The sequence below is a fragment of the Diuraphis noxia genome, unplaced genomic scaffold (assembly GCF_037042655.1).
Source record: "Diuraphis noxia isolate RWA-SAM2 unplaced genomic scaffold, SU_Dnox_SAM2 contig0004, whole genome shotgun sequence".
Taxonomy (NCBI): domain Eukaryota; kingdom Metazoa; phylum Arthropoda; class Insecta; order Hemiptera; family Aphididae; genus Diuraphis; species Diuraphis noxia.
In genome coordinates, this window is record NW_028301714.1 from 68,893,061 (window position 1) to 68,918,173 (window position 25,113).

Consider the following 25,113-nt stretch of genomic DNA (forward strand, 5'->3'; position numbering starts at 1 on the left):
CCAAAACTAAAAGTTAAATTCAAATTTTATTATATTTTTATTTATTCAAATCATCGAAAATATCTCGTTAATAATGTTTCGTGATCTGATGCCTGCAACAATCACTGCAACAGTGTTTTGTATCTAAATAGGTATACAACTGCAGCAGTAAAGCATATTCAACGATAAGTGAACTACGGCCGTGTAAAAAAATACTTAAATTAACCTCAAGTAGCTTAAAAATAACATAATATGATTACGTAGTATATAGCTAGTAATGGAACTATAGGTAGGTAGGTAAACGCGTGCGGGCACGTGAAGGGTTAAAGTCGTTCTACCACAGCGGATTTCCGCGTAACGCGTCTCGTCGAGGTCCGATCGCGTTAAGATATTTTTACGACTACCGCGGTACCTAGTGATGCTGTATACACACACAAACATATTATTATTGTTATTACTGTATTTGGCCTTCCGTCGCGATGAGGTGTATAATTACGTCGTATATATCGCTTAAATCCACATATGTATATGTAATAATATTAGGTACAGACGACGACGTCCTATATAATAATAAAATATTATTATGATATGTACGCGTAATATTATTATAACTGTACATGCGCGTGTGTTTTTTTTTTCATTTCGACTACTTCTCCTTGCCATAATTTCTCCTCTCGTCGTTGCTGCCCCGCACCATAGTAGGTATATATTTTATTTTGCGTTCTCGTATAATAATGTTATGCGTATTGCCGGACAAGCAAATTATATTCTATATCTGCCCGAAGGAGCCAACAACCTCGCACGTTGGCGCCACCGAGCGTCTCCGCGAAAGAGAAAGACTGCTGCAGAGAGACAGTCGATGGGCGCCGCAGTCCCGCTGTCTGATTATTAGCACTATTTTAATACGGGTGTATTTTTTATATCTTATAATTATTTATAATATGTATAGGTAATGAGATCGTAATAGTGGCGTTCTCAATTTAAAGCGTATTTGTTTTGAAACCTTCGCATACCTAACAATTATAATATTATATGGTCCGCTGATGTTGCCCGCCGTCGACGATCTAAAAATTTAAACAACATAATGTGTAACGACTAACGTATGTTTCCGCATAATTATGTCAAACGGAATTTATCCGGGTAAGCTGGTGCATTACAAATCCCGGAGGTGGTCCTACAAATTCATGTTGATGACACGATAAATATTGGCGAAGAAAAATTTAATATGGACGGGGCTGGGGAAATGTATATGTCACATAATTTCTTCAGAACTTCGGCTTTTCGCGTCAAAGCTGACGTTGGTGGCTGATGGGAACGATATCATCGAAATGGTCAGCAAATGTTATGATATTATAGTCCTATAGCTAGGTATACTTATATAATATAGTAGGTATATTATTGTGTTAATCGCGCGGTTTCTAGCTCGTCCCGGATTCGAATCGACCACGATTTTTAATATATTATTATTTCGTAACCATACTCGTAAAAATAATATAAATAGATAGGTGCCAAGGTGTAATAATATTATATACATATCGTTATTATGCGTACCCCGAATATGATACGACACTCGGACGAAACGTGTGCGCGCGCTCGTTGCTCGCTGTTATAATATACTTCCGTCGAACGGAGATTCGCGGCGAAGAATGCGCGTTTTAATGTAGAAAATAATATCTACTGTACTCGACAGAACAAATAGTCGGGAAAAAAAACGAGTTCTCTCTGCAACAGCTATGCGCGCAAAAAGAATGCAGTACTTATAATATTATTCTATTCGAAAAATACTCGAAGAACGAACGTTTGCAGCGAACGCGCACGCGTGTACCTATTATATTATATATATATATACCTACGTGATATATAGAATAATAATAATAATAATAATAATATTATATAATACGATATGGGTAGGTACAAGCCGCCGACGCAGTTGTATAACTTTAATAATATATGATATACCTATGTATACCTGTAGCCTCGCCACCACACAATATATATAATATACTATTATATTTCAACGATAGTTCTACGCACGCGTTACCTACCTATGTAGTGGTGTATAAAATATTTTCCAACTATACATTATATATACTTGTAAGTACGAATTATTAGGAAAATAAAATCTATTATTATTATAACTGCAGTTACAGCGTACGGACGATGCACACGCATATTATTTATATATGTGCAGTTATATATATATCGGTCGACAATATCGGTTTTCTTATTTTAGACATCATTAAACTCGATCTTGTACATGTTGCATACATTGTGCCACGGCCCGGCGATCGGTATCCGACTCGTCGTCGCGGACACTAACCCGGCCCTTAATGTTTTTTTTTCCATAATATGTATATATACTAACTTTATTTTATATACATAGATACAAATATAATGCCTATAAATAACTATATATATATATATATATACCTACAACACCGATCTATGTACGTTAAATATGTATTTCTTTCCTTTAAGGAAAACGTTTTCATTTATAACGAACGCGATATTGTTATATTACGACGATATAATGTTATATTATATATAATATAACAGACTATAGTCAGAATCTCAGAACAGCGCTAGACTTGTCCACATAAAATAATAATACGCTACAATAACAATATTATATATAAATATTATTATACGTATAAAACACTGATTACCTACTCACTGTACTACCCTACTCGCAGAACTCGTATAGGTATTACGTATAAAATATAATATATATACATATAATATTATACATATATGAGTAATACAGCGCGTATGATGATATTAATACATATATATAGAGACAACGATATATTATAAATGTACTTTACTGTATCCGATTGCACCGACAGAAACATTTAAATTATAATATAAATTATTTATTTCGCGTTTATATTATGTGCAGTAGGAATAATGGGTACGGGTTATAAATTTATAATGATATAATTGGCTATCGATCATGCTGCAGTTTTGTATTACGGAAAAAATATAAAATACGATGTTTGAGTTGATCGCGACATATTACTTTTACTTACAAAACATTATTTTGATTATGATATGATAATATTGCCATTCTTAATTCTTATTACACAAGTAATGAGAATAATGTATAATTTAAGTGGCTGGTAGCCGATAGGTATACTTTTATAAAAAAATGTCTACAAAGAACTAAATTGGGCCAAACTACATAAACAGTCTTGAGTTGTAATCTATAATAATAATAAACGGGCATTTAACTCAACAAATCTAACAAGAGAACAAGGCATAATTTTAACCCTCTTGCGGCGGCAGGTGTAAAACGCAAGGGAGAGGCACCCTTAAAAGACTACAAATGGAAGTACAACATGGAAATTTGGTTACCGCACCAGGGGATTCGGACCCCCAGGTGCCGCCAGCAGTGAGTGAATCTGGGGTAAACGCCGGCTCCAACGTAGCGGGCTTACTGCGGTCGTCATCCCACGACCGTGAGGGTGCGGGGGTATATAATTTATAGGGGTAATATAATAAAATATATTTTTCAATATTTCATTGAGATATTTCAAGAAGGTTGAAAGTGTCAAGTTTCTCATAACCCTAATTGAAGTTCTAGCCCTAGCTGGCATAAAAAATAAATTATCTAACCCAAATTTTTAGCCTAATAGTTCAAAATAGTTTACGTGGGTATATTGTTCGTATATTTTAGTCATTGCTAGAAAAATATTTTTTACCTTTAAATTATTTAAAGGATTTAAACTTTAAAAATTAAAACATGATTATATTATGAAGTATATGACTTAATGATACATTGATAATATTATCATCGATGTTTGATCAGAAATATTAATTTATTTTATGGCATACATACCAATTTAATATCGAAAAGTAAATTAAAGAATATGTATTTTTATTTCTTAATATAGGTACAATATATAAACATCACTGACTATACTATATTAATATGGTACCCATCATAATTTATGTTATATTTATAGTAAGAAAAAATTTAAATGAGCTGTATATTTGTATATGTGTACAAATTATGCAAAATATGAATTAATACATTTTGAACATTATAAAGTTCTCACAATTAGAACCAAGCGGCTGTATAATTACTATATATACCTATTAGTACGATATAATGTGTTTACACAGTGAGAAAAATTTGAATTATGATAAATTTAAAATATCAGACAACGGATGCAACGGATTATTTACCTTGTGCAAAAAAATAATAAACATCGTGTCTGAACCGATGCGGTGAGGAAACATATTATATTACATATATTCATGGGCGTGCTCACAGGGTATGCACTATGCACGGCATGCCGCTGCATAGTCTGCGGCTTCACTTGAGGGGTCCATGTTTATCATACCAAAGCATTTTTGATAATAATATTATTATATATAGTGTTTAAAAAAACGTTTTAAGTTTTAAATTTTCTCGCGACCAGCAATATAATCCAAACTATAGACGTGACAACTTTATAAATATGTTAAAATCATTTAAAGACATTCAATATAGTATATACTTAATCTTTAAAAAATAATACATTTTCTTTTAATAAATATAATCAAATTTTAAATTACTTATTTCTACAATTCATTGTTTAATATTCTACTGTAAAACTATGTGTGGTTTTAGATTTTGGGGAGCAAAGAAACTGAGTAGTAAATATTTGAAAAAACTTAGATTGTAGATGGATTCCTATATGCGGTAAAAGAAAATGTTTAACGGCTCAGAATCGGTTTTTAAAGTAAATTATTTTTTTCTTTTAAATTCAATAAAATTATGTTGGTTATCTTTAGTTGCAATTTAGATTAAGTGATTTTTTTTTTGAGGGCCCCTATTTTTCTTATTGCATAACCTGCAAATAAAGTCTGCGCACGCCTATGCATATATTACTGTATGAAACTATATAATATTGTATATATTATATTTATTAGTTTATTACATATAACATAGTGATGGTATGCTGCTAAAATTCTGAATGAAAAACGTTTATCGATAATAATGTTATACATTTTGAAGGTTTATTGGTTTGCTTGACGTGTACGATAAATTATTTTTCAAATGAAATACATATAAACATTTTTATAGTTTTCAATAAGCAATATTTTAAGGACTTACGTGTTTTCTTTGTGTAAATGTTAAGTACATATTCGATGGTAATTTTAATTACCTATGTATTTAGTACCTAATATCGCACATTAAAAATTCAGTCTGACTAAATTGAAAAAATTGATTTTGATATTTAATCGTTGTATCCGTGTCATGAATTATATAGCCAGTAAGATTTTATATTTTCAAGACCTTTTTTATTTTATTTTATTTTATTAGTACGGTCATTTTCAATTGTAACTAGTACAATTAATTTTAGATATTGACACAAAGAGAAGTTTAAAAATTTAACATAAATTTTCTATAACTTTCTATTTAAACAACTAAAAACATTTATATGTAATTATCTAGAATAGAAAAAATTATAGCGTGTACAAATTTGTTGTTGTTTTTATTGCACGTGTATGTTTAGAACATTAAAACAGTCTGAGCCCTAAAAATATTAATGACAATAATGATTGAAAATGTAATTATTAATTAAGATCGTACGTCGAACGTAAATGTTTAAATAATTTAATAATATATAATATACATGTGCAGTGACGGACTCGGTGACCGCGTTTCGGCAGTCCTCTAAAATAATTGCACACGCATTATCTATATTAGTATTATAAAGGATGTACCCGGAAGCGCACGAATATGTGATATTATTATTATTATTATTATATATTTATAGACGGGCGCCCCGCGGCGGCAGACAATCGGCCGGCACTGGTGACTGGGTCGGACCAACGGCTTGGCGCCATTGATCTATTTATAGTGTGCGTAAGAGAGAGAGAGTGTGAGAGAGAGAGAGAGAGAGAGTGAGAGGGAGCGTAAAACTTGAAAAATTGAAAAAACTCAATATAAATAAATAAAACGATCGATGGATATAGAATCTCGCGGGGTTCAAAATGCATCGAATACGTGACGTGCGCATCACTTATACATTTACGTGCATGTATTACTATTATAATTATTTTATACACAGCGCATAATAATGATCGTATACGCGTCATAGAAATTAATAATAATAATAATAATAATATAATAACGTTACATCCACGCCGTTGATGCGTCGACCGTGCGAATATAGTACGTTAGGTTAGGTATAATATTATAATACGTCTGATATTATTATTATCATGTACTCGCATACATGTGATATACATAGACCCATAGTTATACATCATATTATTATTTAGACATCTATACCCGTGTATATAGGACGATACTGTATTATTTGCATTCCGTCGGACAGGGGCAACTCGCATTCTGAATATATTATATTAAAAATTGTTATACCTATAGTTATAACTTATAAGTACTGTATGTCTGTGAGTAAAAAAAGTTCTCGCAAGTCCTGTGTATCTTTTGGTGTCTCTGAGCAGTGACGTATTTTGGGGCCCTGGGCAATATTTTTGGTTGGGCCTTGATTTTTTTTTCTCTGCGTGCTATGCAATTATGAAAAATAAATAAGTAGACTCATATAGTTTTTTTTTTCTTCTGTAACATCCGATTACCTTACATTTTTAATACCTTACGGAAAATACCGTAATGATATTATGTACTTATTATAGAATAAAATATATGTATATATTTATCGTGGTCGTGTCCACGGGGGGTGCACGGTATGCACCTGCACCCTCTGCGATTTCAAGTGACATCATGAATTAAGAAAAATTGTTCGAAAATGGGGGCTAGGGCACATTAGCCCTTTGGGTACGCATCAGGTTGCACCCTCTGACCAAAGGTCTAGACATGCCTATGATATTTATACATACTTTACGGTGTATCTAACCCGATTAAATATATACAACTAGATAGTTATATGAGTAGTATAAGTACAGTATATAAGGGTCTCTATAATCTGAACACTGCAGGCTAATCCGAAAGACGCGGTAATCCGAACGGGCTTGAGAATTATCTTATCGCCATAATATGTACATATGTATGTATTTATAAATAATATTTTCCGGTAATACAATTTTTCAATTATGTGGGGCTAGGCATACCAATCCATGATGGGAACCAATGTACAAAAAAAAATCAATATTTTAAATAGTAAAGTTATTAATTATACTCATAATTTAAAAATCTATCTATCTATCTTTCTAGATATATAAAAGTAAGTGGCGGTTTTTATAATCCTTATGATCTCGAAAACTACCCGACTGATTGACTTGAAATTCATCATAGATATTCAGCTACTTTAACTTTTCCTATATTAATCTTATTAACAAACAGTTTCTATAGAAACATAATCATATAATAATAATAATTATAAAATATACATTAAAATATATACATGAAGTCGTCTCGACCTGGTGACCGAGAAAGACATCGAGTGGGGTTTTCATGTCGGTTCTGACCTTCTTCAGATGTAGCTGAATATCTATGTTGAATTTCAAGTCAATCAGTCGGGTAGTTTTCGAGATCATAAGGATTATAGAAACCACCACTTACTTTTATATATCTAGAAAGATAGATAGATAGATTAATATAATTATGAGTATAATTAATAACTTAACTATTTAAAATTTTAATTGAACGTTCGAAATCCATAAGTGTTTTTAACTCATAGGTACGTTATTGTCGAATCATTTTTTATGGGTACTCGTATAATATTTGATTGAAATTCTTGGACAATTTTAAAAGAACATGCAATGCAAGTTTTAATATAAACACCCTTGAACGTAACGATATCATTAATTTGATTACTCTTATTCAAAATTGATTGTAAGAAGTTGGGTATTGTTATGTTATTATTTGTTGCAAACGTATACTCGTGTCCAGCGAAAATCATAAATTCTCGCAAATCTTGCAGTCTGTTTGTCCAGTAATTATTAATCATCACGTTCAAGATAATGTTGTAAGAATAACTTGTATGAATTATCTTTATGTAATCAAATTAAGAACAAGTGATGAATAAATAGCGTGTAATATATTCATTATAAAGTATAAAAAATAAAATATATTATCAGTGCAAACATTATTTGTTAATATGATTTATCGGATAAATTTTATCCTGTGGTTTTTCACCAGTGTGCATGCGTCGATGTTTTGTCAAATTGACATTATCGCTGAACGATTTGTCACAAACGTCGCACCCGTACGGTTTTTCACCAGTGTGTGTGCGTCGATGTTTTATCAAATTGCCATTATCGCTGAACGATTTGTCACAAACGTCGCACCCGTACGGTTTTTCACCAGTGTGTGTGCGTCGATGAATTTCCAAATTGCCACTCTGGCTGAACGATTTGTCACAAACATCGCACCCGTACGGTTTTTCACCAGTGTGCATGCGTCGATGTACTGTCAACTTGCTACTATCGTTGAACGATTTGTCACACACATCGCACCCGTACGGTTTTTCACCCGTGTGTGTGCGTTGATGTATTTTCAATTGTCTACTTTGGTAGAAAGATTTTTCGCAGACATTGCATGGGTAATTTTTCTTATCCATTTTTCTGTCGGAGTGACGACAGGCTGAAGATTTGTAAATAACTTATTAATATTTATTTTTTTTTTCTTAAACTATTTGGTAACTATGTACTTCTCTACTTATAATCGATTAGACTTTATTGACATCACCAGATTTTCAAGCCAGTATTTGATGCAGTATTTTTTTTACATTAAATAAAGTATAATATTACGCTTTTACGTATTATTAGTAATTTATATTAAATTTTATAATAATAACTGATAGTTGATACCCGTGCACTTCATATTCCGTTAAAAATACCAACTATTTATGATTCGAAATTTGTGTTGAATTTGTCGTTTAATACCTAATGTAGCTAGTGATGTTCAAAACTTCTCGTGTTACAAATTCTCGCAGATTTGCCCTATCTTAATCTCCATTAAAGATTTTTAACACAGTCGTTTAAAATACAGACATCATCGTTATAGAAACTAGAAAGAAGTAAAAATAACGGCCTCATTCTGGACCCGACAATCCGTTGGGCTTGGGAAACAAATGACCCGGAACAGAATAATGCAGTAAACGAAGAAAAAAAGTATCTATAGGCCGTGCATTCCATGGTTTCAACAACAGCATAGCATCGCAAATTGGGAAGTTTTTAGACTTTGATTTGGAGCTCGGGGTACAGCCTCAGGTTCCTAAAGCCATTCTTCCGATCACACAACCTCGCTATGCAGGAGCTTATCAAATTATGTATATCGTTTTGAAGGATTCACTATACATAATAAATTACCATCTATATTCATATAGTAAAATAAGTCCCTTTCGATTATGTTACATACGAATTTCATTAAAAAAAGTTAATTGTTAAATTTAAAGATTGTCATATTATACTTTATATTTATAAGTCAACCGTGAAAGCTGCAGCTTGCATGCTATAATGTAACGTCTTATCTTGTACTACAACTATAATTTTAGCCAGTGTGTTTCGTAGGCTTATTACACCCACCCACCCTTAATAGGTATTGCAACTGCAATACCTGGACATAGGAATCGGCACCACTGAGTAAACAGTAGACATGAGCCTTCCGACCCTGACCACGGTGCCTCTGGAATTTTCACGAAGTGTCCACCCCCTAGCGCCGTCTCTATCTCTGAGAAATTCATCTGTACAACCCAGTATAAGTAGTAGAGCCACGGAATAAAGCAGAGCCGTCCAACTGATAAGTTCACCTACAATAGTCAAGAAAAAACATATTGAATGCATTATTTTATACGTTTAAAATAAACTTTATAAATTGGATTAAATTTACCAAAAATTTAATCAACGCCCATTGTGTTATAATATACTTAAACTTGAAAATGTTTAATTTAATTACAATCAAGTCATTTAAGTTTAACGATTTCTATAGATATCTCATTCTTAAATTTAAAACATTTTTTTTTTTTTTAATGAAATAATTATGATTCAAAAACTATTATAATTTTTTATGAGAAATAATACAACTTATTGTTCTTAATTATAAAATATATTACGATTATTATTCTCTTATCACCAAAAAATGAGTTAATATGCTAAATAAATTTATTTTTAAGAATTCTAAAATGAATAAACCGTCCCTATATTTTGTCACTCTAGTGTAGAGACAAAAAATTATATTTTTTAAGAACTTACAAATCTACATTTCTACTCAGAACTATATTACATCACTGCATGTTAGGTATGCGTACTGTATATTATGAGTAATAATATAGAAACTTTATTGAAATCGTCGGTCCAGGAATAAAAATAAAAAATAAAAATAAAATAAAAAGGAATCCATGAGTATCCATTAGATATACGTACTTACTTAAAGTAAGTAAGTGCCTATGTATTTATAAATATAGTTATTATTTTATTAACAATAAAAATGATTTAAAAAATATGATAATATTATAAATTAATATTTACAAATGCATAATATATATGTATATAAGTATTTTGGGTAGTTTATAATTAAACCGAATAATTATGTAATATATTATAATAAGACAGTAATTTATTCTATTATAGGTTCGTTAAAAACAAATTTATACATTTTAACCATGACAGTAATGTTCATATAGAACAGCTATATATTGGGTAGGTATATCGTACATATTATCATGTGCTTATAGTATGCCTTAATAAGTAATAACTTAAGAATTTATGACCATTAAATATGTATTTATACTTTTATAATCCACACTAACCGATCGTATAAAAATGTATTATAAAATATCAAATCGAATAGCTATAAAGGTTATAAAATTACGTCTCATGATTGATTGTAAATTATAATACCTATATGCATTATGCATGATATAACAAATATAATATATAGGTATGTTATACATATACATAGGTAGGTATATGAACTTTTACTACAAAACGAGCAGCGAATCCTTATATACTTATCCAACTAATATTTTACGGTTGGCTATGGTTGCGATCTCATTAACCATATACTTATCAATATGACAATCATTATGTATATTGTATTATAATATATAATGCATTGTACACAGTACACGGTTTTCACTTTTCGGAGTTATTACTCATTATCCTTATCCATACGTTGTTTACCTTTATAAAATAATATATTTAATATATTATATTTATAATATAATTAAAATTGTGTATTGTAAATGTAATAATACATAAGTGTGACATCGCTAAAGCGCCTTTTCGTATGTATAATTAGTAAATAACATAATATTATAAATTATCTCCAAATTAGATCATCAACGATAACACATATATTTTTACAAAAGGTTCTGTGAAAAACTAAACAATTAAATACAACTCTCCCCTATCTCGGATCTCCCCGTATTCTTTCTAGCTTCCAGAACACGTTCAGACAATTCTACTAGATAATATTGTTTTAACGCAGCTGGTGTAGAAACAGGCTATTTATAGAATGTAACACATACATGTAGCAATTAACGATGGAAAGGTGATCTTGCAAGTCACTCTTCCTACATAAGTCATTAGGCCATAGTACTTTTATTATTTTCTTAAATTGACTTGTTTATTGTTGTATAAAACTGCAAAAATATGGATTGTAAAATAAAAAATTAATAAATAATACTGGTAATCATTTAGATATTATCGATATCCAGATCTGAATTGGAAATTTATGAACACGCGAAAATATGCAGCTTCATCACAGACCTAATAAACTGATCTAGTCCGTGTAATGTTTCATTGCACAGTAAAACCGCTTAATAATAGAAAGATCTCCAAGGAACCTAGATCGTTATTGTATCCAAACTTCGTTATACCTATAACCCGGATGTCAAAAAATATAAACGGAATCGTAATAAGCGGATTCTATTGAATTATTAGTTCTTCTCATCCTCACGCCTCCACATGATGTCCGACGGTATAGATGAACCGAAAAGTGCATCGATGATGATTATTCTACAATAAATTCAACTACACACACTTGTGAGTAGTTATTTAATCGTGTATTTTCATATCATATAAGATGTTTAATGTTTGTATGCCGTAAGTATATCTCGCGTTAATTCAAGTGACGTTATATATAATATATACATATATCGATGTGCTTTACAATTACAAACTCAGCTCTTAACATACGCATATTATACAGTGTGTGTGTGAAATTTTCAATCGCAAAAATAATAGAAAATCAATTGACCGGGTTTGTGGTGGTAAAACGACGACGAGTACGACCTATAGTACTTTGCACTGATGGTCTTGCACGCGAGATAGGTACCTATTTGCGGTGGTGCATCGGTGCAACAGGTCAGCGGCTCGAGGGACGTGTTGGAAATCCAAAATAATCGTTTAGAGACTCGGCGAGCAAATACGACACCGGAAATCCTATTATAAAACTGGGAATTATTCATATATTATATCGAATATCCAAATAAGAAATTCGCACGTGAACATGAAGCTCCTTCATCGCAGAGTAAAAAACCTGCTCCATCTATAACGGTTCACTATATATATTAGCTCTTCTCCTCATCCTCACGCCACCGTACAATATCCGACGGTAGCTAGACCTAAAAGTGCATCGTACATGTTTATTCTAAAATTTCTACTACACACACTTGCGAGTATAACAATACAATTGTGTATATTTTTACACTATTTAGTTACATACCTATAGTAGGTACCTACTGTAAAATGTTTAATGTTTGTACGGTGTATTGGTACAAGTACTCTGGTGTTTATTAATGCAAGCGACGCTCTGTATAATATATATATATTTACGTGCGTTCGTACAAGTATTATAATACTAAACAACTCAGCTCTAAACACACGCGTACTACAACAACGGTGTGTGTATGTGAATTTTTCAAGCGCAAAAATAATCTAAAACCAATTGACCCGATTTATGGGGAGGGGGGGGGGTACGATGACGAGTACCTATAGTCTATACTACTTGGCACCGATCCCTATGCGCGATTTTATTATTATCATCATACGATTGCGCCACGTCCGATTAATGTGTGCGGTGATGCACCGGCAAGTGCAACAGTCCAAACGCCGGGGGGACGTGATGAAAATCGAAAATAACCGTTTAAACGATCGCCACTCGGTAAACGCGTCTGCTACGACAACGGGAGTCCTATTATAATATTATATAGTGGGCATTAACCGTAAAAATACCACGTGTATACCTAAGTGCAACGTTTCGACTGCGTTCACATAATATTGTGCGTATTCTATATATATATATATATAATCATGATAATAATAACAATAATGTTATAATAGAGTTCGAGTTTCGATGTAACTAAATGGACGGTCGTCGTGATGTATTGTGTATTTGCGCGTATATGTATGCGTTTTACTCTCCACATTAACATTTTAGGCTATCAATCAGTTTTCACAATTGGTTCCGCGTGATTTGGAAATAACCCGATGCGGCTGTCGGTACATAATGTATGATATTATGTAATAATAATATATTTATAGTTAAACGTAATATTATATTATAATCATATGCAGCCGTTTTAGACATTCAAATGATTAATATATATTTCGTTCTGAAAATAGCACCGGGATGACGACGAATGTGAACCTAGAGATAATTGAACGACAAATGAATATTAAAATATCGTACACATGTTTCTTCTTCAAGGACCTTGCTATAACGGACATCGCAATCACTCGTGTTAAACGGTTTTCGATACATGTGCAGTACGGGTTTTAATAATTTATCATGATATTATTCATTTTTTGGTCACCGAACCTTTATATGGGCCGAAGAAACCGGTAAATAGATGACATATTTCATGATTATAAATTATAATAATATATTATATCATATTCGTGTTTCGTATTCCTATACACAATACATATTTCTTATAATAGAACGCAAACATACGACAAGAAAGAGGTGAAAAATTAAAATCTGTAACAAAATAGCTGAAAAATTTATCGAATACACGCGCCTTATCAATCAAATGTAACGCAAACTCATAAGCCAACACGAAACGTAAACTATGTATTATAATATACTTATTATGATTCTGTTTAATATTTCCTCAAAAATGTATTCTTTAATTTTTTCTGGTAAAAAAAAAAGGTATAATATTCTTTACTTGCAATTTGTGCTACTATCATTATAAACAATTAGCTATGTAATTTTATATATTAATATAATAATGTAATGTTACAGACATAATGACCATATGGGTATCGTGGTCAGATAATACTTAATAATACAAAATTACAAATCTAATAACATTTTCCGAGCAATCGCTAAAACAAAAATCGCTCTTACAAAAAATTCTATACAATAAATGTAAATAAAATTGAAAATTATATTGCATCATATTTATATGAATGATATAAGATTGCAATTTTAACAATTTGCAGTAAAACGTAAAAAAATCACTTTATTTCAATTTTGTATTGGAGCTGAGTAAATGTGAAAAATCTAAAAACTCGTAGTAATTACTTGTTATATTTTTAATTATTATTTTTTCAAACGCATTGTGTTATTTAAAGCCCAAAATTCAAGTATTTCGTAGCATCGCTTGCATCACATGACGGAATACGTTTCTTTGGCTGGCCACTGGCCAGGCATGACATGGTGTAGTGTTATATACCACGTGGTCAGCCATCGTGAGGTGTAGTGGCTGTTTATAGGTTAAGACACCACAGCACAGCTACCGTTAGATACCGCGACCATGACGAATAGTTATTAATTATTATTTATTATTCTTATATTCATTACAAATAATTATCGACGGTTTGAAGCCACGGTGAAGTGAATTCCTCGTGGACTTCTTGAGTATTTTATTCAAACACGATATGCACGATACGCGCTTGCTTGGACGTGAATCATGTAGGTATTTAAACATATTATTATATTTCAAGCATTAATCAAAAATGTATTCAATATTGCACCCCCATGATACTCGTTATTATTAACTACCGACTGCAGGCCCGCCTTGCCATTGCATTCGATCTGGACGAGCATTCGCATCTGATGAGAGATGAATTCGAGAAAAAATCGTGACGTCAATATTGAAACCGCGAAATAGACGTAGATTTCGTTAGTCGAGTCGGCGTTTCCGTTACACATCGCGTAATGTTATTACATTATTATTATTTTCGTATTCCAATCACAGTTAATACAATAATATTATATACGCCGTCGACCTACAACCTTCACATCTGTCCCTTGTCTACATCGGTTTAATATCATATTATTGTCTTACAAGATACAATACTACTATACATTATTTACGATATCGCACGATTTGGTTTTTCTCTTCCCAGAAGAATGCAGAATCTCATTATTGAACTCGCGGTTAATATTCATCCATACATACATATTATATAATATATAGGTAGGTACATATATTTCCTGGAATTATTATCATTTCCTTGCGCTTGGACGCTACGTTGATGCCTCCCTACCGTATATACATAAAAATATTATATGTATACGTAAAATATACGCACGTACAATAACCGTGTATGTACCTAAATGTAATCATCATCGACATCGACGTATTCGTCTCCATCATCATCATCATCATCATCATCATTATCTTCATCGTGCACTCATACTATAAGACTACATCAGTCGTCTGATAGGCCTATATATACGTATATATAGTACGATTATATATGTACAGTCAAGTCGCGATAACACCAAATTGAAGGAGGATAAAAATTCGATTCAAGATATGTATTATTCGAGATACTTAACTAATTAATAGGGGAAGAATTTTCTAGGGGAATAAAAATTCGAGTTGTCAAATTTGTCGAGTTATCGCAACTTTACTGAATTTTATACAGCTAGCACACAGACGGTTCATCTGAGAGTGCAGTAGCTCCAAAAATCTCAATCGTCACTCTCTATACGACCGTGTCACTGATATGATGTGTCACTGATGACAAATTGAATTTGAAATATTTTTAAGAAAAACATCTTTGTCTACTCTACTAAAATTATATAGGTATACGTATATAGGTATATTATAAGTGGATTGCCGTCGTCTGTCGAATTTGTTAGAATATACGATTGAAACAGTTTTGTCTTAAAATGCATACTTATTTATTTATAAACATTATCTTTAAATAAAACAAAGTTTAATTTTTTGTGGGTTGAGCTGTTCAAAGCCTTGTTCCACGTGTCTCAATTATGTGGAGTGATGTACAATTGAAGATTTAGCTCGTATGTGTATATTATATATATATATATAATGTGGGTATATACAGCTGCTGACGGTTTCTTCAGACGAGTGGTGACGGATAAAGAAACGTGATTTTTACCTCGGAGACTTCAACATATTTTGTTGAAATGCATTTGAAATGTGAGATGATCATCTCACTGAGGTGTATATAATAGGAAATTTTGCCTTGTCACCTAAAAGCTTCGAGTGATTACGCGTCATGTCTGCCTCTGCATGCAATTAAATTATGTATTTTTATTACTTTACCACGAATAGAGCAGTCAATTCACAAGCCAATAATGGCCACTTCATCGTTGCGAATATTGCGCACTGCGAAAAAGTGTTTTTTGATCTTACTCAGATGATAATTTGAGCAGACGTCGATTTTGAAGTACTTTTTGTTACTTCATTACATTTACCTATTATACGCGAATTTTCAAAATGTTCATTTAAAATATTAAAATCATATCGTTTCGTTTCGTTTTAATTGTGTCTTATATATGTTATATATATTGTCACAATAATGGGGTTAATAATGTCCCCAAACAAATCGTGTACCGATTCCGCGTGATAGAGACAAATATTGCCATCAGACCTGCACCGACCACATGTATAACTGTATAACTGTACGGGAATATTTAAGGTTCATGTAATTAGCACCACCTTCTCATATAGAATTTCTGGTCCAAACTCTGGGCGATCGATTATTGTGCTTCGTTAATGATAGCTTGGTACTTTTCATCTCGTCGTTATAGTGCTTTATCCCTTCCAAAGTTATTCACATTTCATATATAGAAGTGTGCCTTGGTATTCCACACTTAATAGGTACTTAGTTCATACCACGTATGATATATATATATATATATATATATAGTCTTTACTTCTTTAGTGGCTGGAAACTGTTTACAGTTATAATTTTATAGGCATATTTATACATGAAGACATAAATTAATAAATTATACTGCAATAATAAAAGATTCCTATTTTATTACCAACAAATTTATTTTAAATTTTAAATTTTATACACTTTTAAATTATTTTATATTGTTAAATAGGCAATGCGAGCATTATTGTTTATCGAAACACTAAAGCATTATTCTAATCTAATTTACAATATCTATATCAGGGGTGGCCAATTTGCGGTTCGCGTCTTATTTACAAAAACCAAAAATTAAATTGTTTTTCTTATACCTATATTCATAACAAAATTGTTCTTATTACATAGATATAGGGCTATAGAATGCAGATTAATAAACAAAAATATATAATAAATTAATATGAATAATAAATTTAAAAAATAAACGTTACATGACATTTTTTTCGTGTCAACGTTTTTAGTAAGCTACTTAAGATCTGATTGCATTGATGTAAAAGAAGTTCTTAGTGACTCTGTGAGATGCTCATCAGTCAAATTTGAACGATATTTTGACTTCATTATTTTCATTGTTGAATAAAGTTATCACACGAATATTTTGTTCCAAAAACCGATATTAATTTTACCGCACAGTTTTTAATAAATACCTATTTGGGTAGTTAAAATAGAAAAATGCTTCCAAAATTCCAAAATATAGGAGTAATTGTTTCTTATTAACATATATTCATGTTGGCCACTCCTGATTTTTAATAACCAAAAAAGTTCACATATTTACGAAAATATTTGAATTTTTGAATTATGAATGTAATATTAATAATGTTGAATGTATAGGTAAGTATTATCGTATTATAGTAGGCTTAGGCCTATTATGCAATCATTGAGTCATTAATTGTTATCATATAAGCTATAGGTTAGCAATTATTGATTACATAGAATTGTGTGTAAGACATCTATAAAGCTTGTAATAGTTTGTGTTTTGTTGAAAATTTTATATTGCGCTTGCGAAAAACATTTATTCAGTCTGCAGGTGTAATATTTATTTTGGTTGCAATAGTTAGTATTTATTTACTCGTCATTGGTTTTCAATTAGACGTATAAACTCGTATTTTCATTTTTAATCATCTGGTCATACGTTTGTAAGTCAATAGCTATATTAGGTAGAAACATTTGTTGTGAAAAATGAAATATTTATTTTACGTTGCATGATGATGATAGCGAATGGTGAATACCGTTTCTAAACGACATCGTGTTATCATATAATGACGATGCTCATCGTCGCTGTACACAATACCTAGTCAATAATATTAACATCCTAATCGTATTTATCGCGAATTTTATTGTATCGCTAGGACAAAAAAAAACTGTTCCCTATCGTGTACCTACAATAGCCGTCAACAATAAGAATAAGTCGACTATCTGTGTATACAGTGTATACACACTATACCTATTACAAAACCGACGTCATCGGGACACAATGATAATGCGCACTCCGCGGAATATCACGAAAATATTCTCCCGGATGTTCGATTGTTCGATGTCGACCTGGCACCCGAAAGGCGGTCATCTGGTCGGTAACCGTTCCGACTTGCAAAAGTATTGTTCGCTTATATGAACGATGTACCTATACGCGTGTATAATAATGTTATAATATTTTAACCTAACCAACTGCACGTCACACACGCCACGACTTTTCGCGTGTCAAATCACCGTCCGTATTTAGAGGTGCATTATATTTATCGTAAATGAGATGAGATCGCAAAAATCGTGCATATTATGTAGCTAGATATAGCCAAGTTGTATATGAATAGTTTATCAAATTATATTATATATTATTTTAAATATATGTAGGTAGGTAATAGGTATACGCTTATAATTGAATAGTGTGTTCGAAGATCGTAGAAAAATTAACGTCAACTAACAAAAATCACAACGGTGTATTGCGAGTCTGAGTCGTGAAAAATAAGTTATTTATTATTATTATTATTATTATTATAGTAATAAATAATAATAATAATTCACCCATAAATGCGATGATAGCGGTCAACGGGGTTCCTTGTTAAAATCTATGCTATAAGTACGCTAACACTTACAAGTCACACCGTTGACACGCCGGTCGCCGACTGACAAGTTGAATTTGCATTTCACGTGCCAATTATGCATTATATGCGTGTATTTATAAATATATAGCAATATAATACACCGTGTAACTATGCCATATATATATATATATATATATATATATATATGTATAATATATTTATGCGACATGCGAGTATGTGGACGTCAAAATCGTATCAATTACTGTCACTATTACGCTGCTGAGTTCTAATTGAAACTCAACTATACATGTTAATTCACAAACGATAAATTAAATATTAAATCGTGAAATTCGACGGATATTTAATAAATACTAATAATAATCAATCTTGGTAGCTAATAAAATAATCATTACCTTTCCGCCATATAATAGTCAACGTTATTAAAATCTAATACATGTACTTACATCGATGGACATTAACGAATTAAATATAAGTTAAGGTCATTACATACAGACACAATCAGGTTTAAAAACATTCGGTGGAGGTACTATTCAAACTACAGCTACCACATGGGTGCTATTCATTTCTGACATTCCAGATTCTGCAGAGCGAAGTATTGGCGTTATATCGATGAGTTTTTCTTTTATATGTGACACTATTGGGAGCCAATTATAGTAGCCCAACCATATACATTGTTCAAAATTATATAGACTGACCACTTATGTGTTTTTGTTTCTGAGCAATGTAATAAATCCATTGACTTTATAATCAATAAAAATGTACCGATATTATACGATAAAAAGTAGCTAGAAATGCTTCAATGTTCAACCTTGAGAGTGATTTCTGATATCAAATTGATATATAGTTGGAACTTATGAGGGGTAAAAATTGAAATTTTTGAATCGGTGAAAAATATGCAAATTCTTTTTAGTTGAAAATTCTTAAATAGTTTGACATCTATTCATAAACATACTATTTTAAAATTGAATACAAGATTCCTCATAATTTGTAAAGTACAGGATTCAAAAAAAAAAAAAATTGAGTGTCATTCTACAAATATTTTTATGAGCGTCTGAAATTTAAATTTTCACGATGTAAAATATAACCAAGTAAAATATTGGCCATATTGTTATATAATAATGTTCCAAAACTATATTTTATTATATTGTTGTATAACAATAATGACATTTTTTGATGTCCATCAACAATACAGCATTACATAGATAAGATAACAATATAGTTAATTAAACTAGTGTTGGTCAACTCCAAGCTGTGTGACAGTGCGGAGGTAGTATGTTAATACAGTGTGATCACGATAAGTGGAAACACTCAATAACTATGTGCAGGCTTCATATATTTCAATTCTGCTTTTTCGGCTAACTAATAAACATTATTATACACATTTTCAAATAATTAGACTATTTTTTTGACACTTAACTTTGCGCATGCGCACAATAACTTTTTTTTTTTAAATAGCATGATCCATTTTTGACCACAAATTATTTATTTTGGTATTTTTTTATGAATTTTAGTGGTTGAATTTCTTTTCTAAGTCAAAAAATGACCGAGTTACAGCAATTTGATTTTACGTTATTTGCACGGGTATAACAGATTATAAAATACTTAGTTAATAATAAAAAACTAAAAATAACTAATCCAATTTATGAAACACCTGTTTACCTATTGTAATAACGTAAAATCAAATTGCTGTAACTCGGTCATTTTTTGACTTAGAAAAGAAATTCAACCACTAAAATTCATAAAAAAATACCAAAAAAAATAATTTGTGGTCAAAAATGGATCATGCCATTTAAAAAAAAAAGTTATTGTGCGCATGCGCAAAGTTAAGTGTCAAAAAAATAGTCTAATTATTTGAAAATGTGTATAATAATGTTTATTAGTTAGCCGAAAAAGCAGAATTGAAATATATGAAGCCTGCACATAGTTATTGAGTGTTTCCACTTATCGTGATCACACTGTATATTATAACGATGTTAAAAGGGACTTATAATATTGCCAGAAAAAGTAATATATGATTTATTAACATTTGAAAAAAAATCTAAGTTGATAATTATTTTCTGATCGCATATCAACAGTGTTTTATAAATGAGCGATGAGTAACATAATAATAATAATAATAATAAATGCTTCACAACATTCGAATAATAGTACCTCTACTGCCTAATATACTGTTTATACGCAAACAAATATTACGAGCAGTGTTGGGATTAGATAAGTACTTTTTTATCTAGATAAAGATAAAGATAACAGGACAAAAATGTATCTAAATAAAGATAAAAGATAACATAATTTTAATTTATCTAGATAACAAGAAAGATAAATTTAATTTTTTAACACATTGAAATCCAAAACATTTTAAGAGTATACCTTTGATACTACTTAGTACTTCAATATTATACAAACATCGGCTATATGGGTAAATTAATGTTAGCAGTAGACATTATTATTAATAAATAACTAAGGTATAACTGAAAAAAACATTTTTTAAATTAAGTATAAAAATCAAGAAAAAACTACACATTTTACACGATTCGTAATTATGTAATGTAGGTATATTTGATCACAGTGTCTGGGCCCCTAATGAAAATATCAATAATAAAAAATAATACCTGTATAATAAATAACGTTATTATGAACATATTTTTTTTTTTTTTTTATTGGATGACTCGACAATTCAAATTTAAAGTATTGGCTAGTTATCATACAAATAAATTGACAATCAAAATGTGTATTATATTTTTTTTGTATAGAGATGAATTTATCTAGATGAATGATTTTTTTATCTTAGATAATTATTTAGATAAAATTCAAATATTTATCTAGACAAGATAAAAGATAACTAAATAATTATCTAGATAAGTCTCAGCACTGATTACGAGATGAAATAACACGTTTGCTATTAATGACATACGTATAGCTATGTACCTTTGATACGACTCGGCTGTAAATAGATCAAAATGTTCCTCTATGTATCCTACTTAAACGCGCGTACTCGTATATAGATAATGTAGTAATAATTAGTACCGAAAACACAAATTGCTATTATAATAATAAAGCTTGTCAGTCATACTCTCCGGATAAAAGTCATAATAATATGCCGAGACGTATAATTCGGTGATTTTTTTTTTACAGCACACGCGTATCATGGTAGATACGTATATATACCATAATAATAACCTCTTGTCGGGCTTAAATAAAAATTAATATATAGCACGCCTATATTTAGTATTATTATAACCTTATAACGACAGGACGCGGCACGGATAAGATATAATATATATCTCGTGAACATAAATATATATATATATATATATATATATATATATATATATAATATATGAATAAGCGGCAGGACGAGCAGGAGCGGGATAAGTCAAAGATGATATTATGCAGCTATATATAGAAACGGGTCGTAAAATAGGGTTAGACCGAGTGCATAATATTATAATGCACGATGCATTATACACAAGTATACATATTATTGTGATAACGACGATCGTAATATTATGATATATTGTGTATAAATGTATAATAATAATAATAATAATATAATGTGGTACAGCATTGGACGGCGGTGGCGGTGGATGCTGCGGCAGTGGTGGCTGCGACTCGGCCCCGTTCAGTAAGTACCCGCGGTGAATGACCTTGACGGTGAAGGTCACGGACGTGTGTGTACGGATATCGCGGCCAATTGCCATCATCATCATGACGATGATCGTCTTCTTCTTCTTCTAATCCGACGGTCGGCCGTAGTCTCACACACACACACACACACACACACACAAATAATACAACATATATACCTAGGTATATATATATTTGTGTGTTTGTGTGAATGCGCGTATAAAATATACAAACATGCACAACCCGTAAGCGCGCGTATATTATGTATACGTGACGGGGCGGATATTGATGTCGGATGGACACGCGGTTTGCGCGTGCATCTGACGAGAATGAAAAAAAAATGACCGCATAATATATAATATATATAGGTATAATATGCCTATATATAGGTATAACGGGAGATGACTATATGAACTGCGACTTATAGCCCCGGCGGCCCCGGCTGCGGACGATTATATTATTATCATCTTCGTCAACGTTATTATTATTATTATTATTATTATCATCATCATCGCCGTCGTCATCGTCATCATTATGTGCGTACCTATCGTTGTTTCGTGTTTTCGGCCGACGGTATTTGATCCCAAGCAACAACGCACAAGTCGCTTACCGGCTCTTTCGTCGGCGCAGACTCCTTCGCAATTATCTAAATCCTATATATATATTATTCGTAGGTTTATAATGTATGCCTACAACCTTCTAAATAAAAAAAAATATGTATATTATTATGTATGTACATAGTTTATCCGAGACCGATCAAAACCAGTCAAAAATATCTGATTTTCAGTGTAGGTATTATAGAGGTAATATATACGATCAAAGTATACGAATTACGGTAAATAAATAAAAAGGTTAGGCGTAAAGGAATAATAATCACATCTTTTGCAGATATTACAGAAATATAAGCCGTGGACAGTTCACATTTTCAATGCTTTCGCAGTCATAGACGTGCATAAAATTTTTCAGCAATGGGGGGGGGGGGGGTCCATATTAAAGAAGTGTGAACCGATTACCAAAGATTCTTGAACTAATGACTACTCTATAGTATAGTTAAATATTACATTTTAAATGTTATAAAATGCATATTTATTTAATTCAATATGCAAATATAAAAATAATCTAGTATAGCTGTATTAAAAGAAAAAGCCAAATGCCGCAGGAGAGGTCACGGTTTACCCCCCCCCCCCCATAGTGTGCAAGCCTATGTTTTCTGAATAGCTTACAGGTAATAAATCACAAATCAAACTACCACTACACAATACAATGTAGGATACTTAGAGGAAATCAAAAGAGTTATGTAAACCTAAATATTAATTGTAATAATTATGTATTATAGTATATATATATAGCTATACCTATCAAGAAAATGTATGTTAAGAGTTCAGTCGGCGCCAGCTTTTCCAATTTACCGCAATTCTATATATTTGGAAAATTTTATTTTATATTTTAGTTGATACACCTTTATTATAATACTTTTCCACTAATCTACTACCCGATACCTATTTAAAGAAGGATTGATACGGTGTATTATATCAACAAAATTATACTTCTAAGGAAAACTCTCACGCCTTATTAATAAGTGACATTTAAATAATTTTTTTTTAATTGGAATATAAGGACTTTTTAAAGTCGGATCAAACACCGAATTTAGGAAACACCCACACAATACTATATACCTAGTTGAGTCTTGAATTTCAAAAATCATATCACGCTTATATACCTACTGTTAAGGCTGGGCAAGTTGATGATTTTTTTTTAACTCAGTTAAGTTAAGTTAAATTAAAGTCTAAATCAAGTAAATAGTTAAAAGTTAATTCAAAATGTTCCATCTCCATCAATTGAATTAAGTTAAGAGTTAACCAAAATTTAATATTAACTTTTTAACTCAAGTTAAGTTAAAAAAAGTTTCTTGTTTTCTTATAGGTAAAATTAAAATAATCGGAACCTAAAATTGTTCATGTTATTAGACTAAAGAACTATTACTATTTTATGTGTGCAGCAAAAGCTAACAGTACACATTTTGTTAGCATACTTATAACCATATAAAATGTGTACCTATACCAGCAATTTGTATTCCTAAAATAGTTCACAAAATTAAATTAAATTAACTTAACTTGTTTAAATGTAAAATTAACTCAAGTTAATTAAAAGTTAATTCAAAAGCTCCTAAAGTTATTAATTAAGTTAATGAACATAAAAAAAAATAACTTATTAAGTTAAAAAGTTAAATTAACTTAACTTTAACTTATTAACCCGTTAATGCCCAGCCTTGCCTACTGTGCATATTTTATTTTTCAAGAGAATAACAAATATTGTGCATTTTTCAAATGTATATTTTTGTTTCTATTATTATAATTTTGAAAATCGGCATTTGATTTGACCTGAAAAATGTTTC

General features: G+C 31.1%; 1 protein-coding gene across 1 annotated transcript in view; it reads right to left on the reverse strand.

The window, feature by feature from the left end:
- Nucleotides 1–8,042: 8,042 nt before the first annotated feature.
- LOC107164468 (Zinc-finger protein interacting with CP190) overlaps nucleotides 8,043–25,113 on the reverse strand; it is a 79,194-nt gene continuing 62,123 nt past the window's right edge. The window contains 1 exon segment of the mRNA XM_089227075.1: nucleotides 8,043–8,446. Coding sequence (XP_089083201.1) covers nucleotides 8,043–8,446 — 404 coding nt within the window.